The sequence below is a fragment of the Solanum pennellii genome, chromosome 8 (assembly GCF_001406875.1).
Source record: "Solanum pennellii chromosome 8, SPENNV200".
Classification (NCBI taxonomy): Eukaryota; Viridiplantae; Streptophyta; class Magnoliopsida; order Solanales; family Solanaceae; genus Solanum; species Solanum pennellii.
In genome coordinates, this window is record NC_028644.1 from 63,768,772 (window position 1) to 63,794,148 (window position 25,377).

The 25,377-nt window shown below is 29.7% G+C and overlaps 1 protein-coding gene and 2 long non-coding RNA genes across 4 annotated transcripts; all 3 read right to left on the reverse strand.

The window, feature by feature from the left end:
• Nucleotides 1-6,728: 6,728 nt before the first annotated feature.
• On the reverse strand, nt 6,729-7,592 carry LOC114078277. The gene is made up of 2 exons (XR_003579860.1): nt 7,508-7,592; nt 6,729-7,026 (listed from the first exon to the last, which is right to left on the reverse strand). It is a non-coding gene; the product is annotated as an uncharacterized LOC114078277 (long non-coding RNA).
• A 7,009-nt stretch (nt 7,593-14,601) lies between these two features.
• On the reverse strand, nt 14,602-15,138 carry LOC114078273. The gene is made up of 2 exons (XR_003579854.1): nt 15,028-15,138; nt 14,602-14,860 (listed from the first exon to the last, which is right to left on the reverse strand). It is a non-coding gene; the product is annotated as an uncharacterized LOC114078273 (long non-coding RNA).
• A 3,388-nt stretch (nt 15,139-18,526) lies between these two features.
• On the reverse strand, nt 18,527-24,349 carry LOC107027018 (ABC transporter E family member 2). Of its 2 annotated transcripts, XM_015228173.2 has the most exons (12): nt 24,208-24,349; nt 24,003-24,121; nt 23,018-23,103; nt 22,835-22,932; nt 22,630-22,747; nt 22,457-22,546; nt 21,605-21,909; nt 21,326-21,521; nt 21,066-21,251; nt 20,700-20,969; nt 19,242-19,487; nt 18,529-19,041 (listed from the first exon to the last, which is right to left on the reverse strand). In XM_015228173.2, the coding sequence occupies exons 2-12, from the start codon at nt 24,106-24,108 to the stop codon at nt 18,922-18,924; spliced, it is 1,821 nt and encodes a 606-aa protein (XP_015083659.1). In that variant the 5' UTR covers nt 24,109-24,121; nt 24,208-24,349; the 3' UTR covers nt 18,529-18,921. The 2 variants fall into 2 exon arrangements, with proteins under 2 accessions (XP_027775230.1, XP_015083659.1); XM_027919429.1 differs by lacking the exon at nt 24,208-24,349 and having other exon boundaries at nt 18,527-19,041; nt 24,003-24,108.
• Between the last annotated feature and the right edge of the window lie 1,028 nt (nt 24,350-25,377).

Sequence of the window (25,377 nt, forward strand, 5' to 3'; positions counted from 1 at the left end):
AAAAAAAACAATCTACATATAATAAACAGAAAACATAAAAGAGCTGGGAATTAAATAAAACAAGGCTAAGAAAAAAAATTTACCTGGTTCTGGGCGGCGAACCGGAACTACGAGTTTGAAGAAGACGACTCCACCTCCTCAACTCGAAAAACCACAAAAACACTTTAAAATTTTTGAACTATGGGAACCAAGAATTCTCAAAATTTTATGAGTATTCTTTTGTTTTCCCCTCCAAATCCTCCTTTAAAATATTGAATGAAGTGGGTTTATATAGAAACCCAAAAATCCTCAAAAAGGATAAAATACCGATGTGGGACTATTGCAAAATTGAAAATTGTTTGAGTGACAATATGGGAAAGGCAGATTTTTTTTTTTTTTGTCTTTGACTCAAAATGTATGAATTTTAAAATCATCGGACCAAAATTTGCTATTAAATAAATAAAGCTTCAAAATCACGAATTTTTAAAATGTTAGTCCAAAATTGGGTGTCAACATTCCCCTTGAATGTCCATAGATAATGAGCATTAAAACCTTATTAGAAAAAATCAGTGGGAAAAAATTTTAGTGAAGGAAAAAGAGTATACATATCTTTTGATACGCATTATTTGTTGTCTCATTAAAAACCTTTCCAGGAAAATCCAGTGGGACAAAACCTCAGTCATCGAAAAAAGAGTGCAACACGTATTATACTCGCCTGATTAAAACATCACTTAATTTCTTGCGATGATGCCTTTAATATTCGTACATTGTGGTTGGTATATTCTTTTTTAAAGAAAAACCACACATTTCCTGAATATGGTGAGTCATTTATCTCAATCAGACACACTCTCAATTTGCTTCATGGAGGGCTTTTATTTATGCATAGCAACATTTGCTTCATTGATCGCTAGGATATTATTGTGCCTCCATATGCAAACAAATAGCGTGTTTGAGATAGAGCTTTATGCGGATCAGATAAATATTCTGCATCTGCGTAACCAATCAATTTTGTCTTAGATTCCTCGAATAGATAAACGCATAATTATGGTCCTTCGAGGATATTCAACCATGTGCTCAACACCATTTCAATATCCTTTTATCAGGGAGGAACTGCATCTTTCCAGTAAATTTACTGCAAAATAAATATCTGGTCAAATAATATTGTTAGCAAGATGCACTAGTGCCCTGATTCCACCAAGATATAGATCGAGTTTCATCACCAAGAAGCTCTTCATCCTTCTTTTGAGATCAAACTGAATCATCATTTATGTCAAGCGATCTCATAATCATAGGGTTACTCAATGACTGTGATTTATCCATATAAAAATGCATCAAAACATATTACTAGTATGTGCACTGATAGACAAATATTCATTTGTCAAATTATCAATCTGTAGGTCAAGATAAAATTTTGTTTTACCAAGACCTTATAAAAATACAAGGACAATTAGGGTCATTCTTTTGTATCCTTTTCTTCCTTGACTATTTCAATCCATATAAGGATTCTTGAAGCTTTATTAAAAGTTTCTTTCAAACTCTTATATGCTTCAGACACCTCGATTACTTCAAGGATTTTCATATAACCTTCATTGTCTAGCTAGACATGACAATTATTCATTATATGCATTCAAGTTTTATGTTGCCAGATCAAAACAAATTTCATTGCATCCACCATAGGAGAAAACATCTCCAATAATATCAGGATTTTTGCGATAAATCTTTATGCCCCAAGGCACAAGTTGTACTTGATATTTTACGGTTATACTATTGCAAATAATTTATTTTTACCCCGCTGACATTATACCTTGATTTATGAACTACCAGTCCAAAACGTCACTTTTCTAAGTGAAACAAAATATACTTGAATTATGCATTTTACTTGGCCAACCATTTATCTGTCCACACTATATGACAGTTTTGAATTCAAGATCCTCGTCACAATTTATTTCATTGAGCGCTACTTTATATCAAAGATACCATCGACGGTTATTTGATATCAATTCCAATATGACATAACTTGTCGAGATCTCTTTATTTTTCATCATTTTCAGGTACCTGAACCTTTTCCGAGATTTTATGAAGTGTTATGTCAATATGCTCTTTTATAGCACTTGCCTCATTATCATGACCATATTGATCTCCTTTCCTTCTTCAAGGAATTTAATATTTGGAACCGATTGGTCTATTGCGCTTCCGGCGTATCATAGGCTCTGTCTTTCAAAGACTTCACATTAGAGCATTTGCTGGTGAATTATATCATAGGGTCAGTGCATTCATATGGCAACTGATTTGCAACATTATGCAAATGAATTATCCCTTGAACTTTAAGTTCACATATTTATTTAACGAGGATCTACATAATTCATAATTAACCTCACACAAATTTTTCAACTGTCACAATAATCTCTCTCCCTAATGTTCGAAAATCTAATATTTATATAACCTCATTTGAGAATTCATCTTTGTGCATGGTGGAACAATTAAAATCATAACCACACATTCAACATTTTAGATGAAACCAATTTTAATGGGGAAACCTTGTTGGCTTGATTCATTAATGTGTTGCTACATGTTAAATAAAATTATCTCAAACAAATCTTATTTGGGAGATTTGTTCTCACGATTTAGCTATAATCGGAGACATATAATTTCTGCTAAATCAACCAGTATTAATAATATAATTTCATAGTTTGGAACTCTGCTCTTAATTTAACAATTCAAGCAAACAATCTTACAAAACACTAATTTGTAAGTTGACAACAAAGCATATGTGATCATCACATAGATACGTCTATCATATAGTTGCAAATGATCCACATGGCAAATGAATAGGCCTATATTCACCTTTTTATATGTTCCAAAATTTTGGAAAATTACAATCCCAACCTTAGCTGGTACGATGATTATTTTATGAAGAGAACAAGTAACACAAGAGAATTCTCGAAGAATCTTTTATTTTTTCATCATATAATTTACATGAATTCTCAATTACATTTACATCACATTTAAACTAGAACGGTCAACTAGTCATGCCAACTGATCTTTATTTCAGTACACGTATAATTTACTTTTGCATGTGATTTCATCAGCATGTTCATGTTTGTCTGCAACAAACAAGAAGAAAAGTGGAGAAATCTTTTACATAAATATTTATAACCCTCTTCGGTTGTAGTAATATGAAGATATTAAATCTTTTCATAATTTATAGTCTCAATATCTTTTCAATTCATCCGAAACTTAAAAAGTTTCTTTTGAGACTTGCTACAATCGTACCCCAATATTATTCTTCTGGCAATATCAAAACTCGTTAGAGCATGTAATTAATTTTTGTGTACTATCACGTATTTCATGACACCATTCATATGATGAACATCTCCTTCAAGGAAAAAACGATATTGTTATTGTCATGGTCAAAATTATTACAAGCAAGACATGTTTCTTGCTTTACTTTTGTTGTACTATAGGTCCACAATCAATGACAAATTTGTATTGTCACACAATATATTTGATCATGACCACAACCTTTATAGGCAAGAGTTACTTCTTTCTTTTGTCCTTTCAGTAGTTTATAACAACATACCATAATATTCATGACGTATAAACGTACACGACCATTGACCGAACTTGTCAAAAAAAAATTATTTATTTCTCTCTAACCGTCCGTAGAGGTGAGTTGTGACATATATTCAATCATATATGAATATGTTCTTATTCATATTTTTCCTTCATATTTTGTCATATTCACTTTCAAGAATAGATAAACATTCATAATGTTTATTACAAGTCACAATCACTTCGTGAGTTGACTATAACCATTTATACATGTCATATCTTTATATTAGACATATTTACATGATCCACCTCGACATCACTTTGAAAGATAAAGTGCATCACCACTTTATATTCTTTATTTTGATGGAGAATTTATAAAACTTATCAAAATAAGGTCGCATGACAACCGCGTGTCCAATAACCTTTCATACCGTTTTGATGATAAATTTTTTTTTATATAGTTTGAATGACTATTTGTAGAACTCATATTATTTTTCCTTTTTATAATTACCACAATGATGACTATTATAATTTGTCCCTTCACGCCCCTATTCATACATTTAATCACATGTCGTCTTTCAGACTTATTATTCAGTGCTACCACATTCGTACTATAGAATGGAGCAATTGGGCAGATTTCAAGCTTATCATTACTGTTACCACATTCGCTTTAGAGAATGGAGCAAAATGAATTTCAAAACTTTTCATCAAAATATATTATTTTATTGCCTTAGTCATCATTTTATCATCAATATGGTGCATTGACCCGAACTCAATGTCTTACCCATATAAGGCGTGTTACGCCATAATTCTATGGGACTTGAACCCAATCATGATGTATCACACTCAAATTGATGTCTTACCCTCTTGGTGCGATAGAACATGAAAATTTACCATCTTATCCTCAAACATTTTTCATTATGATGCATCCGGACTTTAACCATATGTCTTATCCCTTTTGTGCGATGAAACTTAAATTCATCGTTTTACCCTCAAACAATAATATATAATTTATTCATGAACTACTTATATATTTCAATAACAATAAAACATCGAACTCTAAAACTAATATAACCCATATATTAATAAACATATAAAATTGAAACTAAATAACTTGCTGTTAGGGATTGTATCAACGTTAATGCAATAAAAGTAATTAGAATTTTGGGGGCATAATGGAAGTAACACGAATAAATGAATCAATATTATTCTTAATCATTTTTCCTTCTTATTATATCAATCAACAATCATATAAATACTAAGAAGCACGGCGAAAACATTCAGACAAGATAATTAACTTTTAACACATGAAAGAAAACTTAAAGAATGTTATCCACTTCGTTGATGAGGAATAAAGATCAGTAGTTTATGCTGATAACCTGTTATAAAATCAAAGCTCATAACAATATAAGTATAAAGGAAGAAGATACCAAAAAATAGTAGATGTAGGAGAAGACTTTCTTTTTATTCAAGTGTATATTTCAAATGATGAGTGATATCTCTATTTATAGTGTTGAGATATAACTCCGAAAGATCATCAAATTAATAGATACATATTTATTCACAATGGATCATATCACCTTGCAATTGTACATACATGAATATAAGTAATTCATGAATATCCGATGGACAATCCACTTAATTAGTTCAATCAATTTATAACATTAATTAATTTTTTTATTAAATTAAATGTAAATATTCAAAATTCTAATCAATGAAATCTTTCATTATTTGTTTTCTTTTTTCTAGTCTTGCAAAAATATTATTGTTACTTTTTCCTAATACTACAAAATAACATATGAAATATAAAATAATACTGTATAAATGTAAAATAGAATTCAAAATTTATTACATAAAATTTAAAAATAAAATTCTTAAATGAAATCTAATCAAACTTATTATATGTGTTAACTTTGATAACATATATATCGGTAAATATAAATATATATGTCTTGAAAAAATACTTCTTCTACTTTTTTTAAGAAGCAGAAACTTATTTTTTCCTCAAAAGCAGAAAAATTTATTTTTATTTTATTTCAATTTTACTAATTTGTCAAACACTTGATATTTTTTTAAAAAAAAATAATTTCAACACCCCAATAACATTATCACATAGGCTCTTCTAATAGGATGCAAGATCATATCTTCATAACATTAATTAATGATTGTATGTATCATTGTTTGCAACAATTTTATTAATAAAATAATGTGGGCACAAATTTATGTTCTTTGAATTTTCTCTTGAGATTCAAAGGCGGTAAAAAAAACGTCATTCTAGGATGATTTGGACCTTTTTAGGATTTGTTTGATCTCTCTAAGGAGGATTCTATGCATGTATATATTTAATTGTCAAGAAAAGTTCGGTTAAATTTAAGATAATTTTTGTGAATATTCTATTAATTTATGTGATTGTTTAGATGCGTGAATATATTATCCTTCCATTCATATAAATTAAGATTTAGAATTTAGTAGTTTTCGGAAATCCCATACATATCTTGTGAAATTCAGTTAGAACTAAATTAAGTTTGGTAGTATTCCATCCGCCGGGTGTTCGAGCACCCATTAACTTCGTTACGGAATATATATATCTATGTAGAAATTAAGGTATTTGTATATAATTAACATAGAGCACCCAATGAATAAATGATTTAGTTGGCCCAATGGCTCCTGGATGGGTACTTAAGACTTTTTTAGTGTTGTTGTACCAATGTTCGAATCTCATTGTTAACACATATTTTTTATATTTTCACTTTAGAGCACCCACGACCTTAAATTATGATATGGTTCCAATTGATTTGTAATACAAACTTATAGTTAGTTTTGATAATTTTTAAAAATTATGGGTATAAAACATATTTTTCTAAAAAGATAAAATATATTTCTCAAATACAATAACTAAACATACGCATCTTTACCCTTTCAAAGTCCATATTCTTAAAAAATTACAATAAAGTTTTTGTCGTAGTTGTAGTTGTTTTTATTAAGATAATTTAAATCAAATTTATCAATTCCGTAAACGTATTGAAGTACAAATCGAAAGAACAATTGTATTGTGAATTGAATGTGGAGGACATATTCTTAAATAAAAAATCATGATGGTTGAGTAATTCTCCTTTTATGTGAGCTACCTTAATACACCTTATTTTATCGTTTTTACCACAAGATAATAATAATAGAAGAATTGCATTAAAAAAAAATTCATGCTAAAAGAACAAGATAAAAGTATCCTTTTTTTCATTATTATAATATTATTTTATTAGGATTGTCATCAATATTCATATTAATTGATGTTTACATCGCGATCGGGATGGGAAGAATAAATTGCTCAATTTTTTCTTATAAATTTAGGTTCTTCATCATCAGAGGTTAGTGGAGGGAATAAGTTGCAACGTTGGCAATAGCAAGTGTTGTTTGCACAAATTGGAGTTCCATCATTGCTACACTTAATATTGCAATCTGCTACTGTTTGACATGGTAGTACTGAAGGTGCATAACCTGATAAAAAATATATATTATAAGTCGTAATAATTAATAATTCAAAATATTTCTTAAAAACATTAACAAAAAAACAAAAAAATTATTCAATTATCCAAATAATAACTTGTCACATAAAATGAGTCACAAAAAGTATGAAAAAAAAATTCTTCTAGAGGTAAACAATACAAATAAAGATGTTAGTCAAAATAAAATTTAAAACTAAACATTTTTCTACCATCAAATTATATAAAAAATCAAATTCAAGAAAGAAAAAACTAAAGCGAAAAGAATGTGTTTCGGATATAGAAAATAAAGAAAAATCTTTATATACTCTCAAAACATCAAAACGATCTTGAAAAAAATTATGCGAAATCAACCGCCATAAGAAGATAAAATAAAATAGTACCAAATCAACACATAAACAATATTAGAGGGGTAAATTTTTTGAAATAACACAAAACATACATAGGAACCAAAAAGATCATTTACTTAAACTTACTTTGCCAATTGAGCAAAAAGATGGAAATCAAGATCACTTGGAATGAAATCATTTTCATCATTTTTAGATAATAATACTTTATAATAATTTTTTTTGTATGTTAAAATTAGCTTTACAACAATTGTATTTATAGATAAGTAAAGACAACCCCAAAAAAAAAGTCTATGTAGGTTATTAAATGTAAAACACCAATTTTATAAAATAGTCACTATTTCTTTATAAATGATAGAAAATTACATAATATAATATGCTAAGAAATAAAAAAAATGGAATTTGTAGAGATAAGAACAGTTTTATTAGTAATTTACCAGTCAAATAGAGAGGAAAATAATAGTTACTTTCTAATCCTTTTTTGTTTTTGAAAAAGGAAAATTGTAATAACATCATAATAATAAGAAAGATTTGTACTTATTTCTGAATTGTTTCTTGCTTTTCTTGTTTAAAAAATGGAAAAATAGGTGGACTCGTACAAGTAGATTATTGTCTTTTAATAAAAAAAAAATTAACTCTACTCATGTGAGCTCGTTTATTTTGTTATTTTTAAGTTCATATAAAGGGTGAAGGATTGTTGAATATTAATTTAAAATAATTTTTTTATTTCATAATTAATATAGAAGTAAAGTTGCGCACATTTACTTATTTAAACTTCACTAATAAAATTATAATTGATTTTCTTATTGTTATTGTTATTTTAATTACGATAATTTAAATTTAAATTGTCGATATACTAAATAAGTACTGAAGTGCAAAATGAAAGGATAATTGATATTAAAATTTGAACATGACATACTTCTTTCTCATAAGAGAGCATCATTCTAGCTTCGTCCACCTAATTGTTTAATGTTTTATGGCCAAATATATATAAACAAATTTCTAAATTTGTTGGGTTTTTTTCCTCAGGTACTTTAACTGTGTTATTTTCCTATTAAATTATTGAACCAGTCATAATTTGTTCCTTCAAAACACTGTTGGTTGATTTTGATCAGTTTTTTTTTTATGGTAAATGCCTTCAATTGTGTTCGAATTATAATGATTTTGATTGAAAGAATTAAGACAAACCGTGTTAGTCTCATTTGTTTTCTAATGTGTTTAAATGACTTAAGTAAAACACAATTATTCTCGAACGTTTTCACTATAAATTGGACTAATGAGTTCTGGAACAATATATGTATCCTCTATCAATACCCTCACAAATCTGGTTCCACATTAGACAACGGTGTTTGTTTAAAAGGAACAAATTATGGGTAGTTCAATGATTAAATAAGAAAATGACGTAATTGAAATACATGTATCAGTATATATATCTATCGTTCTTCGCAAAGCTAGTGGTAAATCAAATCCTTCAGATACATAAAAAATAATTTATCTTTTGCAATTTGCTAACTAATTTAAATTTATTCTTTTAATATTAAATTTTATTCTCACCCATATTCTTATTAATAAATCTATTATATATACCCGGAAACAAATTTATGCATATACAAAGAATGAAGTACATTTTGAGATTTGTAAGAGGTTCCCTCGAAGCCTCGAACCCTCTCGATAAAAAATTATATTATATATTTAAAATTTTTAAAAAATCTTTATGTCTATATATTGACTTTGAACCTTCTAAATGTAAGATTAGAGATTGACTTAAAGATAAAAAGTTTCAAAACTCAACTTGAGGTTCCAAGATCAAAATCTTAGGCACTTTTTTTTTTTTTTCAAACCTCATTAATAAAAATCTTAAATCCGCCACTTAGCCCATATTTGAAATTTATTTATTATTATTTTAAAAGAGAATCACTTTTTAATTATTTTTTTCATTCACTCTTCTTTCTTTTTATTTTTCATATTTTTACACTAGAAAGGAAAAAAAAAGAGATAAGAAAATAGATCCATAAGAATGGATTTATAGTTATATCAGCAATAAGTTTTTTTTTTTTTGTCACTTTATTATTATTTTCATGGATTTTGCCCTTATATTGTTATCACCGGATAAAGACGAATTTAAAATTTAAAGATTTGAAATTTCACCATTTCATATATGAAATATCATTCACTAATAATAAAAATCAAATATAAAGAATGGATCGTGTCAATTAATTTTGGATTAATTCGATTAGATCTTTAATTTTATCGTAAAGAAATATATAAATTCAATATTTTTGTTTTTTCTCACATTTATTTAATATATTTACCTAGATTCTAGTCTAGAATAAAGTTGCAAAAACAAAAATCAATAACTCTAGCAAGAGCACTGTTTGCAACAAATTTTAAAGTGATATAATTTGAGTTGACCATAATTTGTAGAGTCTCAACTCGAATTGAACATAAAATTCCACAAAATTTTAATGTCTACAAGCACATCTAAATTAGAAATTTTTCTCAAAATGTAGCTTAATTTAATTTGTAGATATTTTTTGTTTGACTAGATTAATTTATCTTCATATTCTTGAATTAGTTTTTCTGTTTTTAATTATCAATTTTTATGTTAACTATTTTGGACCAAAAGATCCAAAATTTTAATCAATGAAAATGAGTCCAAATGTCTAGTAAACAAATTTTATACTCCAGTATAGATCAATATAGTGTCAAAAAGATAAAATATATGTGTTAAATAAAATAAATTTAAATTGTTCGTTAAAAGTAATTTTTTAAAGTCAACTTAAATTGCAGAAATGAAATAATGATTGCTATAAATAGTTAAATTGATCGGATTGAACCATACTGGATGTTTGAGTGGTTGAATATTGGTTGATTTCTCAATATACAAGTTAAACATTATTTTAAAATTTATTTTATTATAGGATGATTTTTTTTTAATCCTAAGTTATTTATAATGTTGAATTAAGTCGAATTATTATTGAATGTAAAGTATTCATACATGGTCACATAATTATGATTTATTTTCACCAAAATCGCCTAATTATATTTTTTAAAATTATAAAGTTTTGCCTTAACTAACACAAAAATCACATATACCGAAAAATCTATCTTGTGTGTAAATTCTTTTTTTATATATATTTTTTCTTTTTTCTAATAATTGATACAAATCAATTAAATAGATCGACCCAACAATTTGAGTAAAGGATCAAAGTTGTCCTTTATGTTTGAATTAAGAATCAAAGTAATCCTTGTTGTTTGGTTAGGGGGAGAATTTATGGGTCACAAGTTTGATACGTTATCACTTGTGTGAGCTCCATGTATTCTGAGTGAATTAGTTGAGGTTGTTTCTCTCTGTATTTTGTACTCACTCTCATATTTATAGTGGATTGCTCATTCCTTTGTGGACGTAGATCAATTGACCAAACCACGTTAAATCTTTGTGTCTTTTGATATATTTCTCATTGTGTCTTTCGAGGTTTGCTTTGCTAGCTTCCACATTTACACCTACTTATTTCCGGTCCCAACACTATGTGCTATGTGATTGATTATTTAAACTCAAGGAGGGTGCTATGCATATTGGTGTCTTGTGTATCTGCAAGTTAGTTTCTTGCACACGAGGTGCTGGATCAATTGTCCCAGCGATAATTAGCCTTGGTTCATTCTGCTTGTTCCAATTACGACGGAAACATTCTAAATGTTCGTAAGCTCGAAGAAGCACGCGAGAATTCAGAGAAGCCTGGAAGTTGAAGAGATAACGTTTAGGAAAAAATCAAGATTTTATCTTTTTTTGTTTGCAATGTAATCAGTAAGCTCGAACAAGCATATGTTTTTCTCGCAGTATAGAAAAATGTAACTTTTTATTTTTGCGATGTAATGGATTTAATACGTAATGTATGTTTGGTTTCAATTTGTTGAGAAGTTAGCTTGAAAATTTTGATATTATATGTGTTAGATGGTGCAAAACTACATCAGATTTGTACTAGAACGAACAACACTAGAATTTTAGTAAACCTTTACCAAAATCGCAATAGAGCACCAATAATGCGTCAAAATAGCTCCAAAAGTTCACCAAAATAACATTAGAATTGCAACCAAACAGTATAGTTGCACCAACATAGCAGCATAATAGATTCAAAATGTACACCAGAAAAGTATCAAAACAACATTTGAATTAAACCAAAACAACAGTATAACAGTAGCCTCTAAATCGACATTAAACTTGCATCAACACCACCACCAGAAAGCACTAGAACTGCACCAAAAACAACAAGGAAAAATCACCATAACAACAGCTAAACAACTCCAAACTGCACGAGATAAGCTCCGAAGACATGACTCCAAAACTGCACGAGAAAAGCTCCAAAAATAGACTCCAAAATTGCACCAAACATTACCAGATTCACGCAGAAACTACACCAAAAAAGAAAGGAAACTGAAAAAAAATAGCAAAATATAGTTTAAACTCGAGAAAATCACACAATGATCCATTTTTTTACCGAAAAAAGTTGTATTATTTATAATGTAACTCCACTTTGTTGGGTTTGTTGTGAATTTTCCCAAGACGAATTCATTTCTTCTCCGTGTCCTACTTCTCTCTGTTTCACATTTTGTTGTTGAACTTCCGAACATCTCCGTCTAACCTGAAAGCACAATATATATAAATATTTATATATACTTTATATTAGCTAAAGTTGATTAAATGATGAAATAATTCAAAAATGATGTTACAAGATAGTAAAGGTAGTTTATCACGACCAGAAGTAGTAGTTTCAGGCTGCACATCTTTAGCATTTGCAAGTCCTTTTGTTGTGACCAGGCAAGTACTACAATCTAATCTAGAGATTTTTGTTTCTTTTCTTCTCTTCTTCTTCACACACGTTATTCAATAACATGTCAGATTTAGCATTTGAGGAGAAATAAGTAATTGTCCATTGACTAGTTTCTTTTTCATTACACCAAGCAACAATATTTGGATCTAACTCAAATATATGATTCATGCATACAATGAATTGTTGCACAGTAATAGCCTCTGCAGCAACTCATACTGCCTTTTTTAATGAGAAGCTGTCGAAACCTGCTCTTTTAAAGTTGTTATGAAGGTGTCTCACACAAAATCTACGACTAACATATGGTAAAATATCATTAAAAGCTTCAATGAGACCTTTTTGTTTGTCGGACATAAAGGTTCAACTAGCCTCATCCTCATGTATATCCAAATCGCTAGCCAAATAAGTCAAGAACCAAGTCCATGTCTCTTTATTTTCTTTCTCAACAATGGCGTGGGAAATGGGATATATATTATTGTTACCATCAATTCCAACTGCAGATAACAATTGAGTTCCGTACATAAGACCCTTCAACCAACAACCATCCACTCCAATTATTTTGCAAGCGATAAAACAAATGTATATTCTCTGAAATCTGTATGGTTGTCCCGTCACCTCATTGTCAGTAAACTTCATACGAATAGTACTTCCTGGATTTGTCCTATCCATTTCATTGCAATAGTCCCACATCAGGTATTTTCTCGCAATGAAGGATGATGTGATTGTTCTAGTTTCATGGTGCCACTCTTTGCAAGTATGCGTAGGATCGTATGTTTTTATCTGGAAAGATTTGTCCCGTTGCATTTTAGATGCCATAATTTTCATCTTCTACCATACTTTCCTCACTTGTATCAAAATCGGTAGAAATCAATTTCCATCTTCTACCATACTTTCCACGCTTGTACCAAAAGGTTATTGAATCAGATGCATATCCGCAAATCTCCGCCATCACCTTAAACTCCTGAAGATTCAACGTGTTCACATTAACGTAATATCAATATAGTCTATGCTGCCATTTATGTAATGTTTGTCTAGAATACGTCTCATGACACCCCTATGATGTACTTTTACACTAACAAATGAATCTTCGAGTACTGAATCTGAAATAAATAAAAACAAGCATATATTACATAAGGTCTTGTAGTTTACAAAAGCATAAAACAAACTAACGAATGAAAAATGCTTCAAACTTAATAATCAAATATAATGCCGCTTCATCCAAAATAAAGAAGTTTAATGCTCGTAACTATATAAACAGAAAATAGTACATCTACTGAAGAATGCATCACTGATCACAATGATATCGGTGTGCGCTAGCTATGTGAACTATGAGTAAGACTTTCTGAGTTTCTTACCACTTAATACTCTGTAATTTCTTTTTCGAATCTAACCATTCACTAACCTAATCTCTAGATTCAGATCAATAAAAGGGTTAAAGTGTATTCTACGAAAAAAACTTTTTTATCGAGATATCTAGTTAAGGATCGAAAGAAATTTAACCATTCACCATAGTTTTTAATGGTAGGATCAAGTTTTTTCTTTTGTCTTTACACATCTCATGAAAAAAATGTGACCAGAAAGTGATGCAGAAGAACAGATAATTCTCAAAAGCAATAACAATAATCTATTAGTGCTCCATGTCAAAACACAAGGATTACTTTGATTCTTAATTCAAACATAAAGGACAATTTTGATCCTTTACTTACCCAATTTAACACCCAAATTTGATAGGTAATAATTGTTTACGCTTTCTTTTAGTCAAAATTAAAGAAAATAAATTGATTCGATTAAATTTTGCAAAAAATAAAAAAATCTTTTATCCTTATTTAGAATTTTTCTATTTAAGGAACATACATATTTTTCTGTAAAATATAGAATTGTATTCCTTCATATAAAAGTAATGAAGATATGTTATTATCTTTTGAAACTAGATATTTTAAAATATCATCTCATCGAGCTATTATCGTTACAATCTCATAATTTTTTTTAAATTATAATTTACTATGATTAAATGTAAGTATCTAGTAAGGAATAAATATATATAAATCAGTTCATGCATATATGATTTGATTTACAATAAAAATACACAAAATATAAAAGTAACAACGATTAATAAATTAATCAAAATATATTTTGAAGTAGTGTCTTGTAAAAGGGCAAATCGTCACTCCTCTTTTAATGAGTAATTTGATAAATTAATTTTTTAACTTAAGAGTTTTTTATTAATATAAAATTGTTACATATTGTTGTATAGTAAGAAATAAAATTTTTTACAGAGTAATAGTTACTACTACTTATAGTTATGTGGTCATTGTGAAATTTATCCTTTTTTACTAAATTTCGAGACGATAGAAGAACGATCTTTGATTGCATAAAGAAATTCATACTAAAACAACAAAATGAAATCCTTTTTTCCAATATAGTTATATTATTTTTCAAGGATCATCACCGATATTTTTATATGTAATCGGAATAAATAATAATAATCAATTATTTTTACTTATAAAACTAGATTCATCATCAACAGTAGGATCATCTGGAGGGTATAAATCACAACGGTTGCAGTAGCAAGTGTTGTTTTTACAAATTGGAGTTCCTTTGCTGCCACAATTAATATTGCAATCAGCTACTGTCTGGCATGGTATAGCTGCATAACCTATTAAAAAAAAAAAAAAAAAAATTACAAGTCATATCAATTAACAATATAAAAAAAATTGTGAAAATCTATTTATACGTTCAAAATATTTAATAGATCTTAGAATTTTTTTATGTAAAATCAAACGCAATAAAAAGTAAATAACAGATATACAATATTGAACTTACACTGCGAAATGAACAAGAAGTTGAATATCAAGATCACCTTGAAGGTAAGCATATTCATCTTTTTTTCGATTATTAGTTTGATAATTATGTAATAATTTCTGTCTGTGTAAATCATCTTTACAACAATTGTGTATTTATAGAGAAGTGAAAACAGTCCAAAAAAAAATATCTATGTAGGTTCTTAAATGTAAAATACCAATTTTATAAAATAGTCAGTATTGACTATTTTCTTTTATAAATGATAGGTAAGTGACAAAATTTAATGTGGCGAGAAAATTATACTAAAAAATAAAAAAAATGTCCTTTATTATTTATTGGGTGAAAAATATTTATATCTGTTTACATTCTGAACCCCCCCCCCCCTAAAAAAAAAATACTAATTCATGTTGTCTAAAACTTATTTAATTCTTATATTATCAATCTTTTTCATTTTATATTTTTTAAAATACGATATTTTTAAAATTTTAAATTCAAATAGATAATTGTTTGTACAAAATAAATATATTTTTTAGACAAAAAATATTGAGAAATACTAATTGGTATTATATATACTCCCCTAGTGACGTTCTAGGATAAAATGAATGAGCAAAATATAAATTTATAGTTTGATAAACAATAATCAAAACTTTGACATCTATTTACACAAATTAAAATAACACAGAGTTTTATAAATAAATTTTATATATATAAAAAAGATAAATAAAACTTAATGTATGCAATATTAAAATAACAATCATATACACACATACAATGCACATCAAATTTATAGAAGAATTATTTACTCGGATTATGTTTAACTAAGGTGAGATAAAATCTAGGCAGAACACATAACGGTCTCTTAAATTTGTCAAGATTTTTCGTATAGACACTTTAAGAAGAGCTCCTTCTTATTGAACACTTAAACCATTCAAAAAAAGTACCTATCAAACACACTTGGCTGACTTGTCACTTGTCATTTGAGGCACGTCCTTTGAGCGCGTGAAGTGAGAAAAAAAAGCTGATGTGTTTGATTGTCACACTTAACGGTCCAAATCTTCCCTTTTATTTATCCAACCCTAGATTTTTCCCTTTTTTTTTTATTTCTCATCTCTTTCTTCTCCGTATCTCACCATTGTTGCTGAAAATTAAAAAAAAATATTCATTCATCTTCATGATTAAACAAAACCCATAAACAAAGTTGCTAAAAATAACTAAATACAGAGTTGTATCTTTTTAATTTCTTGGTAATTTCAAGTTTTAATCATATTTGTTAATGATAAAAAAGAGAGGAAGAAGAAGAATTGAGCTATGCAAGTTAAGAGAATATTGTTTGGGAGGAAAGGGGAGGATAAATTATGAATTATTTTTATAATAAAAATTAAAAAGAACAAATAGAGAGTTCATAAAATTATTAATGGTTGAATTTAAGTTGGCAGTGACAAGGAGCTTCAAAGAAGAAGATGCAGAGGGGGCTGCTGGATTTGATATTTTTTTTCTGTAAAAGATACTTTTTTTTTAATTTACCACATGTCACGGTATGATTGATTCTTTTTTCATATTATAATATTTGAAAGCCACGCACTCGATACATTTTTTAGGTAATGTCATTGAAGTGTCTAATAGACACAATTTGTGTATACATAAGGTGTTCAATAGGAATATGGCCTTATTAAGATGTCTAAACGGAAAAAACGTGTAAGTTCAACGACCCGCCTACGTGTTATTCGATAAATAACAGTATTTACTCTGTCAAAACACGAGTCTTGACTCTTGAGCCCTACTACTCCTCTTCTTTTGTATCTGAATTTGATATGAATAATTGCTTATTCTATTAATAAATTAATAGATATAATTTATTTTTATTAAAGAATGATAAATATAAAATATAAATAAATTGATGATTAATGTTATACATACAACGATACAAACATAGATGGTCGTTGTTAACATGTTACTGATTCAAATGAACTCATAATTTTAATATGTGGATTAGATATTCATGTAAAAGATTATGGATTTTTTCAATAATTATAAATTATAAGTACCTTATGTTTAATGTGTAATGAGTTTGATGGTAAGAATATAAAGATTAAACTTGTCAAATCAAAATTCTAAATATTCTTCTACCCACAAAGGAGTAATAATTTACTTGGTGTTATATTAAAATATCTAATTAAAGATTGGAGTTCATCAATCTTATTTGTTCAATCACTAAGACACTAACGGTGTCATTGTCCACCATTAGTAACTCCCCTATTGTAATAACCATATACAGTCATCACTAGACATCATTATCATTATCATCAATCACTTTGATCATAATAATCATTAATTATTATTGATAATCATCATTTATTACTATATACCACCCATTAGGTAATCAATATCATCATTTATCGTCTCTATTAACTATTACTATTAACCAAAATAACTATTAGCCACTATCTGACTATCACCATCTACTATCCAATTAACGTCCACAACCACCACCGTTACTATCACCACAATTTCATATTTTTTCTAACTTTATTGATATATAATTATTAATTTAATATTTATTTAATTTTATATTTATAAATTTGTAGACAAACACAAGTTTTATTCTTTCAAACATTGAAAACAATCTTAATCTTTAAGAAGTAGTATTTATATTTTGTTATGTTTAGTTGTTCAGTAGAAAATATTCATTAAATGTTTGGTTGGTAATTGTAAAATATTTTTCAATTAAATGTTTGGTTGGTAATTGTAAAATACTTTTCAAAAAAATATCTTTTATTTTTGGGTTGAGACTAGAAATACTCTTTATAAAAAAAGATTTCTGATTTGAAAATCCACCCGATAATTGATCGCCCTGATGCCTGAGCTAGGACAAGACTTCGATAGTTATTCTTAAATTTGAACCTGAGATCTGATCGACACTTTCGCCCCGGATATATTTTTTAAAATATATTTGACGGGGGTGGCCTAGGTGGGGGCGGCGGCAAGTGGCGTATCTTTTTAAAAAAATTGAAATATTTTTCAAAAATATTTTTTTTCGAAAAAAGTTGACGGTGGTACTAAAATTCCCACATTAAATATTTTTTTGATTTTGACAGCTACTAAAATTCACGCACGTTAAATACTTTAGTTCTAATTAGGTAGTTAGAACTAAAGTATTTATTATTTAAAGCCTAGGATCATCTTCTTCTTCTTCTTCAAATTCAAGCAGAACTATTTTTGTTTAAAAACAGATGCATCATCTTCTTCTTCTTCTTCAAATTCAAGCAGAACTATTTTTGTTTAAAAACAGATGCCTTGTCATGAACATCTTACTTCATATATATAATGTTTTATTCTGCTTTCTCAATCTCTTATGCGATTTAGCTAGTTTAGAATATAAAAGAAAATATTTTCGCTTTAATAAATATGTTATCTATGTAACTAAATATACACTTTGGTATGATATTCGAGTAATCTATAAATATATCAAAAAGAATTTAAATATATACAATATACCAATACTAAATACCTTAATACCAAATCACGATATCAAAGATTTTGATTTAATATGATAATTCAGTATATGCCACAACATAACCAACTGTGGCTAGGCATCATGCAATTATTCAAAATAAATGGCTCAACTATGTGCCAAAAATTCATGTACAAAATGAAAATCTGAGAGTAATCTCTTTACAGTAAAAATTGGAGGACAAAATTGCGGTATTTTGAGTACATGATACCAGTAATAATTACTATAAAAACCAACGATTAAAGAGAAACGTATCCTGCTGATATCGAATATCTGTTCACTGAGAATCAACCTATGATAATCACGTTAGACATCTATGATATAAATAACCAGAGGCTGCTCATGATCATCGATTAGCACCTAATGGAGAGGTAAGCAAGGTTCATGGATGCAACTTGGTCTGGTTAATCATCCAAATAATAATAGGATCCAGCTAACTTCTGCTCTCTATCCTTGGCTGATTCAAGTTTGTTAATTCTTGGACGAAAATTAGTCGGGTCCCTTCTAAATGTGATGTTCAGATGCTGCACAATTTGGATAGCACATCAATAACAAGAAAAAGAAAACAAATCAGAGAAGAATATAAAGCTAGCAATTGTTATAACATGAGATAAAATATGTCGATGAATCTTGAAATACTAAAAATGTTAGTAAAGGAACTATTTCAAGTAATGAGGCAGAGCTAATAAATAGGTAACAAGCAAGATATATGCAGAAAGCTTACTGATAAAAATAAGTTCATTCCGGTCAACAATGATTGAGGGGCATTTGCAACACAATCCATAGAAGGTGTCCCCTCGTATACAATGACTCTATCTGCCAGGTAAGCTGCCATTATAAAGTCATGCTCTACAACAAATGCAGTCTTCTTCGTGTGAAGAATGAATCTCTTGATGACTTTGGAAGCTACAATACGTTGCTCAGAATCAAGATAGGCACTTGGCTCATCAATCAGATATATATCAGCAGGCTGCGGAGTTAAGTAAACAAGTTAGGTTACAATTTATAAATACATGACGAGAGTATGAGAAATGAGTGCAATAGTCTTCATATTCAGCCCCAGCAGACAAACTTTGTTCTTCATCTACACTTCACTACTAAGGGGTCATTTGGTAGGATCCATTAGCTCCATGTATTACTTATACCTTGTTTGACACTTCTTTTCAACCTAGGTATAACTAATGTATACACTCTATTTGGTATTACGCTATGCATAACTAATACATGGGAAACCATGGTAGTACTAATGCAAAAGATTTTAATGCAAGCATTAGCATGGGTAAAGACACAATTGCTCCTCAAAACCTTTTCCACATCATTACCTTTGTATTCGGGAAGTTTATTTTTGTAAACAAATTCTTTTTTGAGAAATATGCAATGCATATTATTTTAAATATACTAAACCAAACACTGCATAAGAAATAAACTTAGCATAAGCATTACTACTAATGTCAGCATTACTAAAACATCCTCTTCAGCACAATTCTTATACACTACCAAACGACCCCTAAGAGTACCCTCTCATGTTTATTATTGTGCAGTAAGAAACACATATTTTCAATAATAATAATAGCAGCACATGATTGGACTTATAATAAACAAAATGGAGGCAGAAGAGCAGCAAGATGCAATACGGATATTAACTACCCAAATGCAATCCAAGAAGCAAGGGGAAATTTCTTGCTTGTTTTGTCGATTAAACTTGCAAAACCCTCAATTTGACACCCCAGACACGGGAAGAAAATAATAACAACAAACCTAAAAAAAATGCTACAACATCAACATACAGATGGAGAGGACTTGTTGCATTGTTGGATCAGATGCCTTCACATTGCAACAGAACATACCTTCCCTCTAAGTTAAGAGGAAATTTCATTAATATCGAGTACCAAGAAGGTACTGCAAAATACAGAAAAGAACATCAACAAAGCTGTTACAGTTTCATCTCTAATACATATTCTAAATTAGGGTTTTCTAGCCAACAGTTGCAAGGCCATTCAGCAAAGTAGGATACAATACAGTAAAATTAAGAGAAGGATAGAAAGAAAGAAATGCAGTATCTGTCATTGAGAGCCAAACAGGAAAAGGGTACGCAGATTTTGTTTGATTGGACCAAGACATATACCAGATCAATGTATAAAACAACCAAAACTGCAGTTCTACGAAGTGGGAGAAAAATTACCTTTCCAAGGCACAGGGTTAAGGCAACTCTTTGCAACTCACCACCAGAAAGATTCACAACCTCCTGGTCCATCAATTGCTCAATTTGGAGAGGCTTCATCACATCTGAACAGAACTGGGGGTGCATATAAGAATCGCGTATTTTCTGATGTAGCAAATGCCTCACGGTGGATTGAAATTTTGGACTAATTTTCTGGGGCTTGTATGAAACATTAAACTCTGGTATCTCAACATTAGAACCTTCCACCACATCAGGCTTTAATAGCCCAGCCTGCAGTATACACAAACACAAGTGGGAGTCTTTATAACAGAGAAGACTGGAAACAACAGTCATTTCAGAATGACATAATTGTAAGGCAAAGCATACCAGCATGCGAATGAAGGTTGTCTTCCCAGTCCCATTCTCACCAAGCATCACAATAATCTGTGAATCAGTAAATTCACCCTCGGCAACCTTAAGCTTGAAATTACCCTGAGTCTTAATCATGGTTGGATATCTGTAACGTGCATATGATTCAACTTCCTCAGCAACCTCTTGTGGGATCTCAGCAACCTATGGAAAAATATTAACGTTCAGATTATAGTTTTGCCATAACGTGTGGGATTACACAAGAATCTGAGTTTTACCTTAAAAGTAAGAGATTCATCACGGAAACGTAGATTTTCTGTAGGAACAAATCCAGCCAAAAATATATTAATTCCTTCCCTGACCGAGAAGGGTAGGGTCACAACCCCATATGCACCAGGCTTCCCATATAAGCAGCAAATGAAATCCGACAAATAATCAAGCACACTAAGATCATGCTCCACAACGATGACATAGCTAAAACATAGAGATTATTTCAGTATGTGACTAATAATTAGAAATCTTGATTGTTAAAAAGTCATACGAGAATGAATTAGAACCTATCTGGTCGAAGCAAGGATCTGACTACATGGGCAGCTTTAAGCCTCTGCCTCACATCAAGATAACTCGAGGGCTCATCAAACATGTATATCTCTGCATTTTGTATTGCAACAACAGCAATAGCAAACCTCTGAAGCTCTCCACCAGATAGATCACCTACATTACGATCCAAAACCTGATTCAGCTCTAGATCAACACAGAGTTTTTCCTTCATGTCTCTCTCATCTTTTTGGTCAAGCACTTGTCCGACATTTCCCTGAACTGCCCTTGGAATATGGTCGACATACTGAGGCTTGATAATTGCCTGTTTGAAAAAACATCAAACTACAAATGAATAAAATACTATATGGGTGATTGGCGCAACAAATAACAAGCTAAAGAAAAAAGACATCTTGATGTACAATGGTGTGATGAATTTAAAAATTTAAGTTGTTCAGCAATTCTTTGAAATCATGCATTCATCATTTCTTACAGACTTACACTAGCTCAGCATCCTTTATTACTTGAAACAGAAATGGCCTACTGAATATTTTATTCGGATGTAGCAGGTGGTCTTGGATCTCCCTAGTAGTAAAAAAGAATATGCCAGAATTTTTATACAAGTTACGGACACCGCCGCACTACTATTGGAACAATGAAAAACATAACAGAACTAGGTCAGGACCAGAGTTAGGTGGATAACTAGTAATGATTTGACCAATCACAATGGTACAGCAGAAGACAACCTATTCTGGAGAGTTACAACGCTCTCCTGGTCAGACAACTAAATCCAAAGGTGAGTGATACTCACAATGAAACCAACAAAAAAAAAGGAACATTTAGGATATCTGAAACATTGAATCAGAAGTGACCTTTAAGTTATCTTCCAGAATGCGAGTGAAATAGTTCTGCAGTTCGGATCCTCGGAAGTGAGTCAAGATCTCTTGCCAATCAGGAGGGTTCTGCCACAGAAGAATTAAAGAACGCATAAGCAAACTGTATGGCCATGAATTGACTAGTCATGCAGGATGCAGAAGAGTAGTACACTGAAGCGTCCCAGGTTTGGTTTCAATTTTCCAGCCAAAACTTTTAGGGCAGTTGACTTCCCAATACCGTTTGTGCCAACCAGACCAAGAACCTGTCCTGGCCTAGGGACAGGTAACCTGCAACAATTTTTTCAAGAATTAACTTTAAAAACAAATATTTGATTACCAAAAGACTTCTCCAGAAGAGGTGTAGCTTAAACAGACCTGTGCAATTTAAAAGTGTTGGCACCATAACGATGGGTTGTATCCTTGTCTAAATCCTTTGGCAGATTGATGATCATAATTGCTTCAAACGGACATTTCTGTATCATCAAGTACAATATCAGTTAGCCAGCACAATGACCTATCTGCAGCAAAATGTATCCCCACATTGTAATATATACAAACCTTCACACAAATACCACATCCAATACACAACTCTTCCGAGATGAAAGCAATCTTCGAGGTTGCAGTGACCTCTATACATAACTTACCTGCAAAACAAAGCTTAATTGACTGAAGAACATATATGTAAACACTGCATATAATACAAATGAGCAACCATATTTCTCTGCTATACAAAAGTAATACTACACTCAGCTGTACATCCCAATATCTACTTTCCCAACACAACCTCTAAGTGACAGAGGAAGGTTTTCAACCCTTGTTTCGTTTTTCCTTTTTTTCTTGTTTGGTGCATGTATTCAAGAACAGTTATAGTGCATGCCTATCCACAGAAAACTACATGGTAGGACATCAACTTTCTATTATTTTTTTTTTATGACAAGGAAACCCACAGCCGCCACCAACCCTGCAATAGCTCGCAAACCACACCGGAGAGGTAACGCGCACTAGACAACCCCATTACGATGAGATCGACACAGAAAACAAACCCGTAGTAAGGGGTTTTGAACTTGAGACCTCCAACATGGAAGTCCCAAGTTTAACCACTGGGCCACCCCAAAAGATATCTACTTTATATTAGCGAAAATCAAGAATAAATGTCAAATCCCAACTACAGAACGGTCAGCACCACTGGGCTAAATTCATTATAAAACATAAAACAAAAATCAAAAGTATTTTATACTTAAACAATCAAAACTACAACATAAAGCGTCATCAACTTCCAAGACAAAACCTTTTTTAAAAACCCAATAACTCATATCAACAATAAACTCCACAATCACTTCGAAAGACTACACAGCAAAAATATATGCATTTACATTAAAAAAAAAAAAAAACTCTCTCATTGATTTACCCACGAAAAAACCAATATTCATACATGATTGCAACTTTAACTTATAAATTCATAACAAAATTTTTAGCACAAAAATAACCAAACACATCATCAATAAATTAAGCAATAACACATATAAAAATCAAATATGTTTACCAGTTTTAACAACTGGGCAGCACTTTTTACATTGTAGCCCGCACTTCTTCGGTTTGCACCTGTCGCTGTTAAGGATGGCGATACGGCTCAATCTCTGATTCGACATATCTCTCTTTCACCTAAAAAAAAAATATCAAACTGAATACAGAAAAAATTGAAAAAAAAAAATGCAGAATTCATAGAGAGAAAACAGGGAAACTTATACCCTAAAAGGATCGATTTTAGAGTTGTGTTTTACAATTCCTAGTTGGGGTTGTTTTGAAGGAGAACTACAAAATATAAAACTTAACCTTAATTAGGATCAAATCAACTTAATTAATTGACAATTATAAAACTGATAAAATGTCAATTGTCAATGTATTTTTTATTTTAATTTGTTATATATTTTTTATTTGTTTGATTTTCAAGATTGCATTATTTAGAGGGAAAAGCTCATTCATGCTATTATTTTTTAACGTTGATTTTATAAGAATAATTTTTGACAAGTGATCAATTTTAATTCAGTCACGTCATTAATTTTTTTAATAATAATAAAAAATTAATTTTTATTCAGAGTTTTGATTTTTTTAATTAAAAAAATTGATAACGTACTAATTATAATTCGGCTACGTCATCAATTTATTTAATAAAAAAATAAAAGAAATTAATTCAATTTTTTTCAGAATTATGATTTTTTTAATTAAAAAAATTGATGACGTGGTCAAATTATAATTGGTCACGTGTCAAAAATAGTTTGCAAAACCACCGTTTAAAAAAATGGCATGAAAGAACCTTTTCTTTTACGGTAATGACATAAATGAGCCAAAATTTTTAACTGATGACATATATGAGCCTTTTGTGAAAGTTTTATGGCATATTTGAGCTTTTTCCCTTATTTAGAAAGGAGAAAATCAAGGGAGATCACTTAAAATTCACATCACTTAAAATTTCAAAAAAAAAGTCATTCTATCATATCAACTTTCCTTTTTATTATTTTTCATTATAATTGTATACCAATAATTTTTTTACATTTTATGTGCTCACTTTACCATTAAATCAAAATTGTTTTTTTTCATGGTATATATATAGAGGGAGTGTGTATTACAAAAATATTATTAATTGTATCTCAATATATATGAATATGGTTTATGAAAGGGTAAAGATTTAAGGGGGAAAATAGCATGCTTAATGGAAAGGATATAATATTCTAAAAAATTAAATACAAAAAAAAAATCAAATCAACTGTTAAAAAATAGGATTACTACAAATTACAATCTATTAAATCTCAAATATGAAAACAAAATCATAAAAAATAAAAAATAGTGTTTCAAATACTGAAATTCTGAAATGCATAAATATTTGATGAGTATGTTAACAAACTCACATAAAAATAAAA

Coding starts and splice junctions, on each gene's coding strand:
- LOC107027018 (XM_027919429.1), bottom strand. CDS start 24,108: ATGTCGAATCAGAGATTGAGCCGTATCGCCATCCTTAACAGCGACAGG. Junction 22,933..23,017: donor GATGTGGTATTTGTGTGAAG/GTTTGTATATAT, acceptor TTGATGATACAG/AAATGTCCGTTTGAAGCAAT. Junction 19,488..20,699: donor TAACCCTGTGCCTTGGAAAG/GTAATTTTTCTC, acceptor TTAACTCCGCAG/CCTGCTGATATATATCTGAT.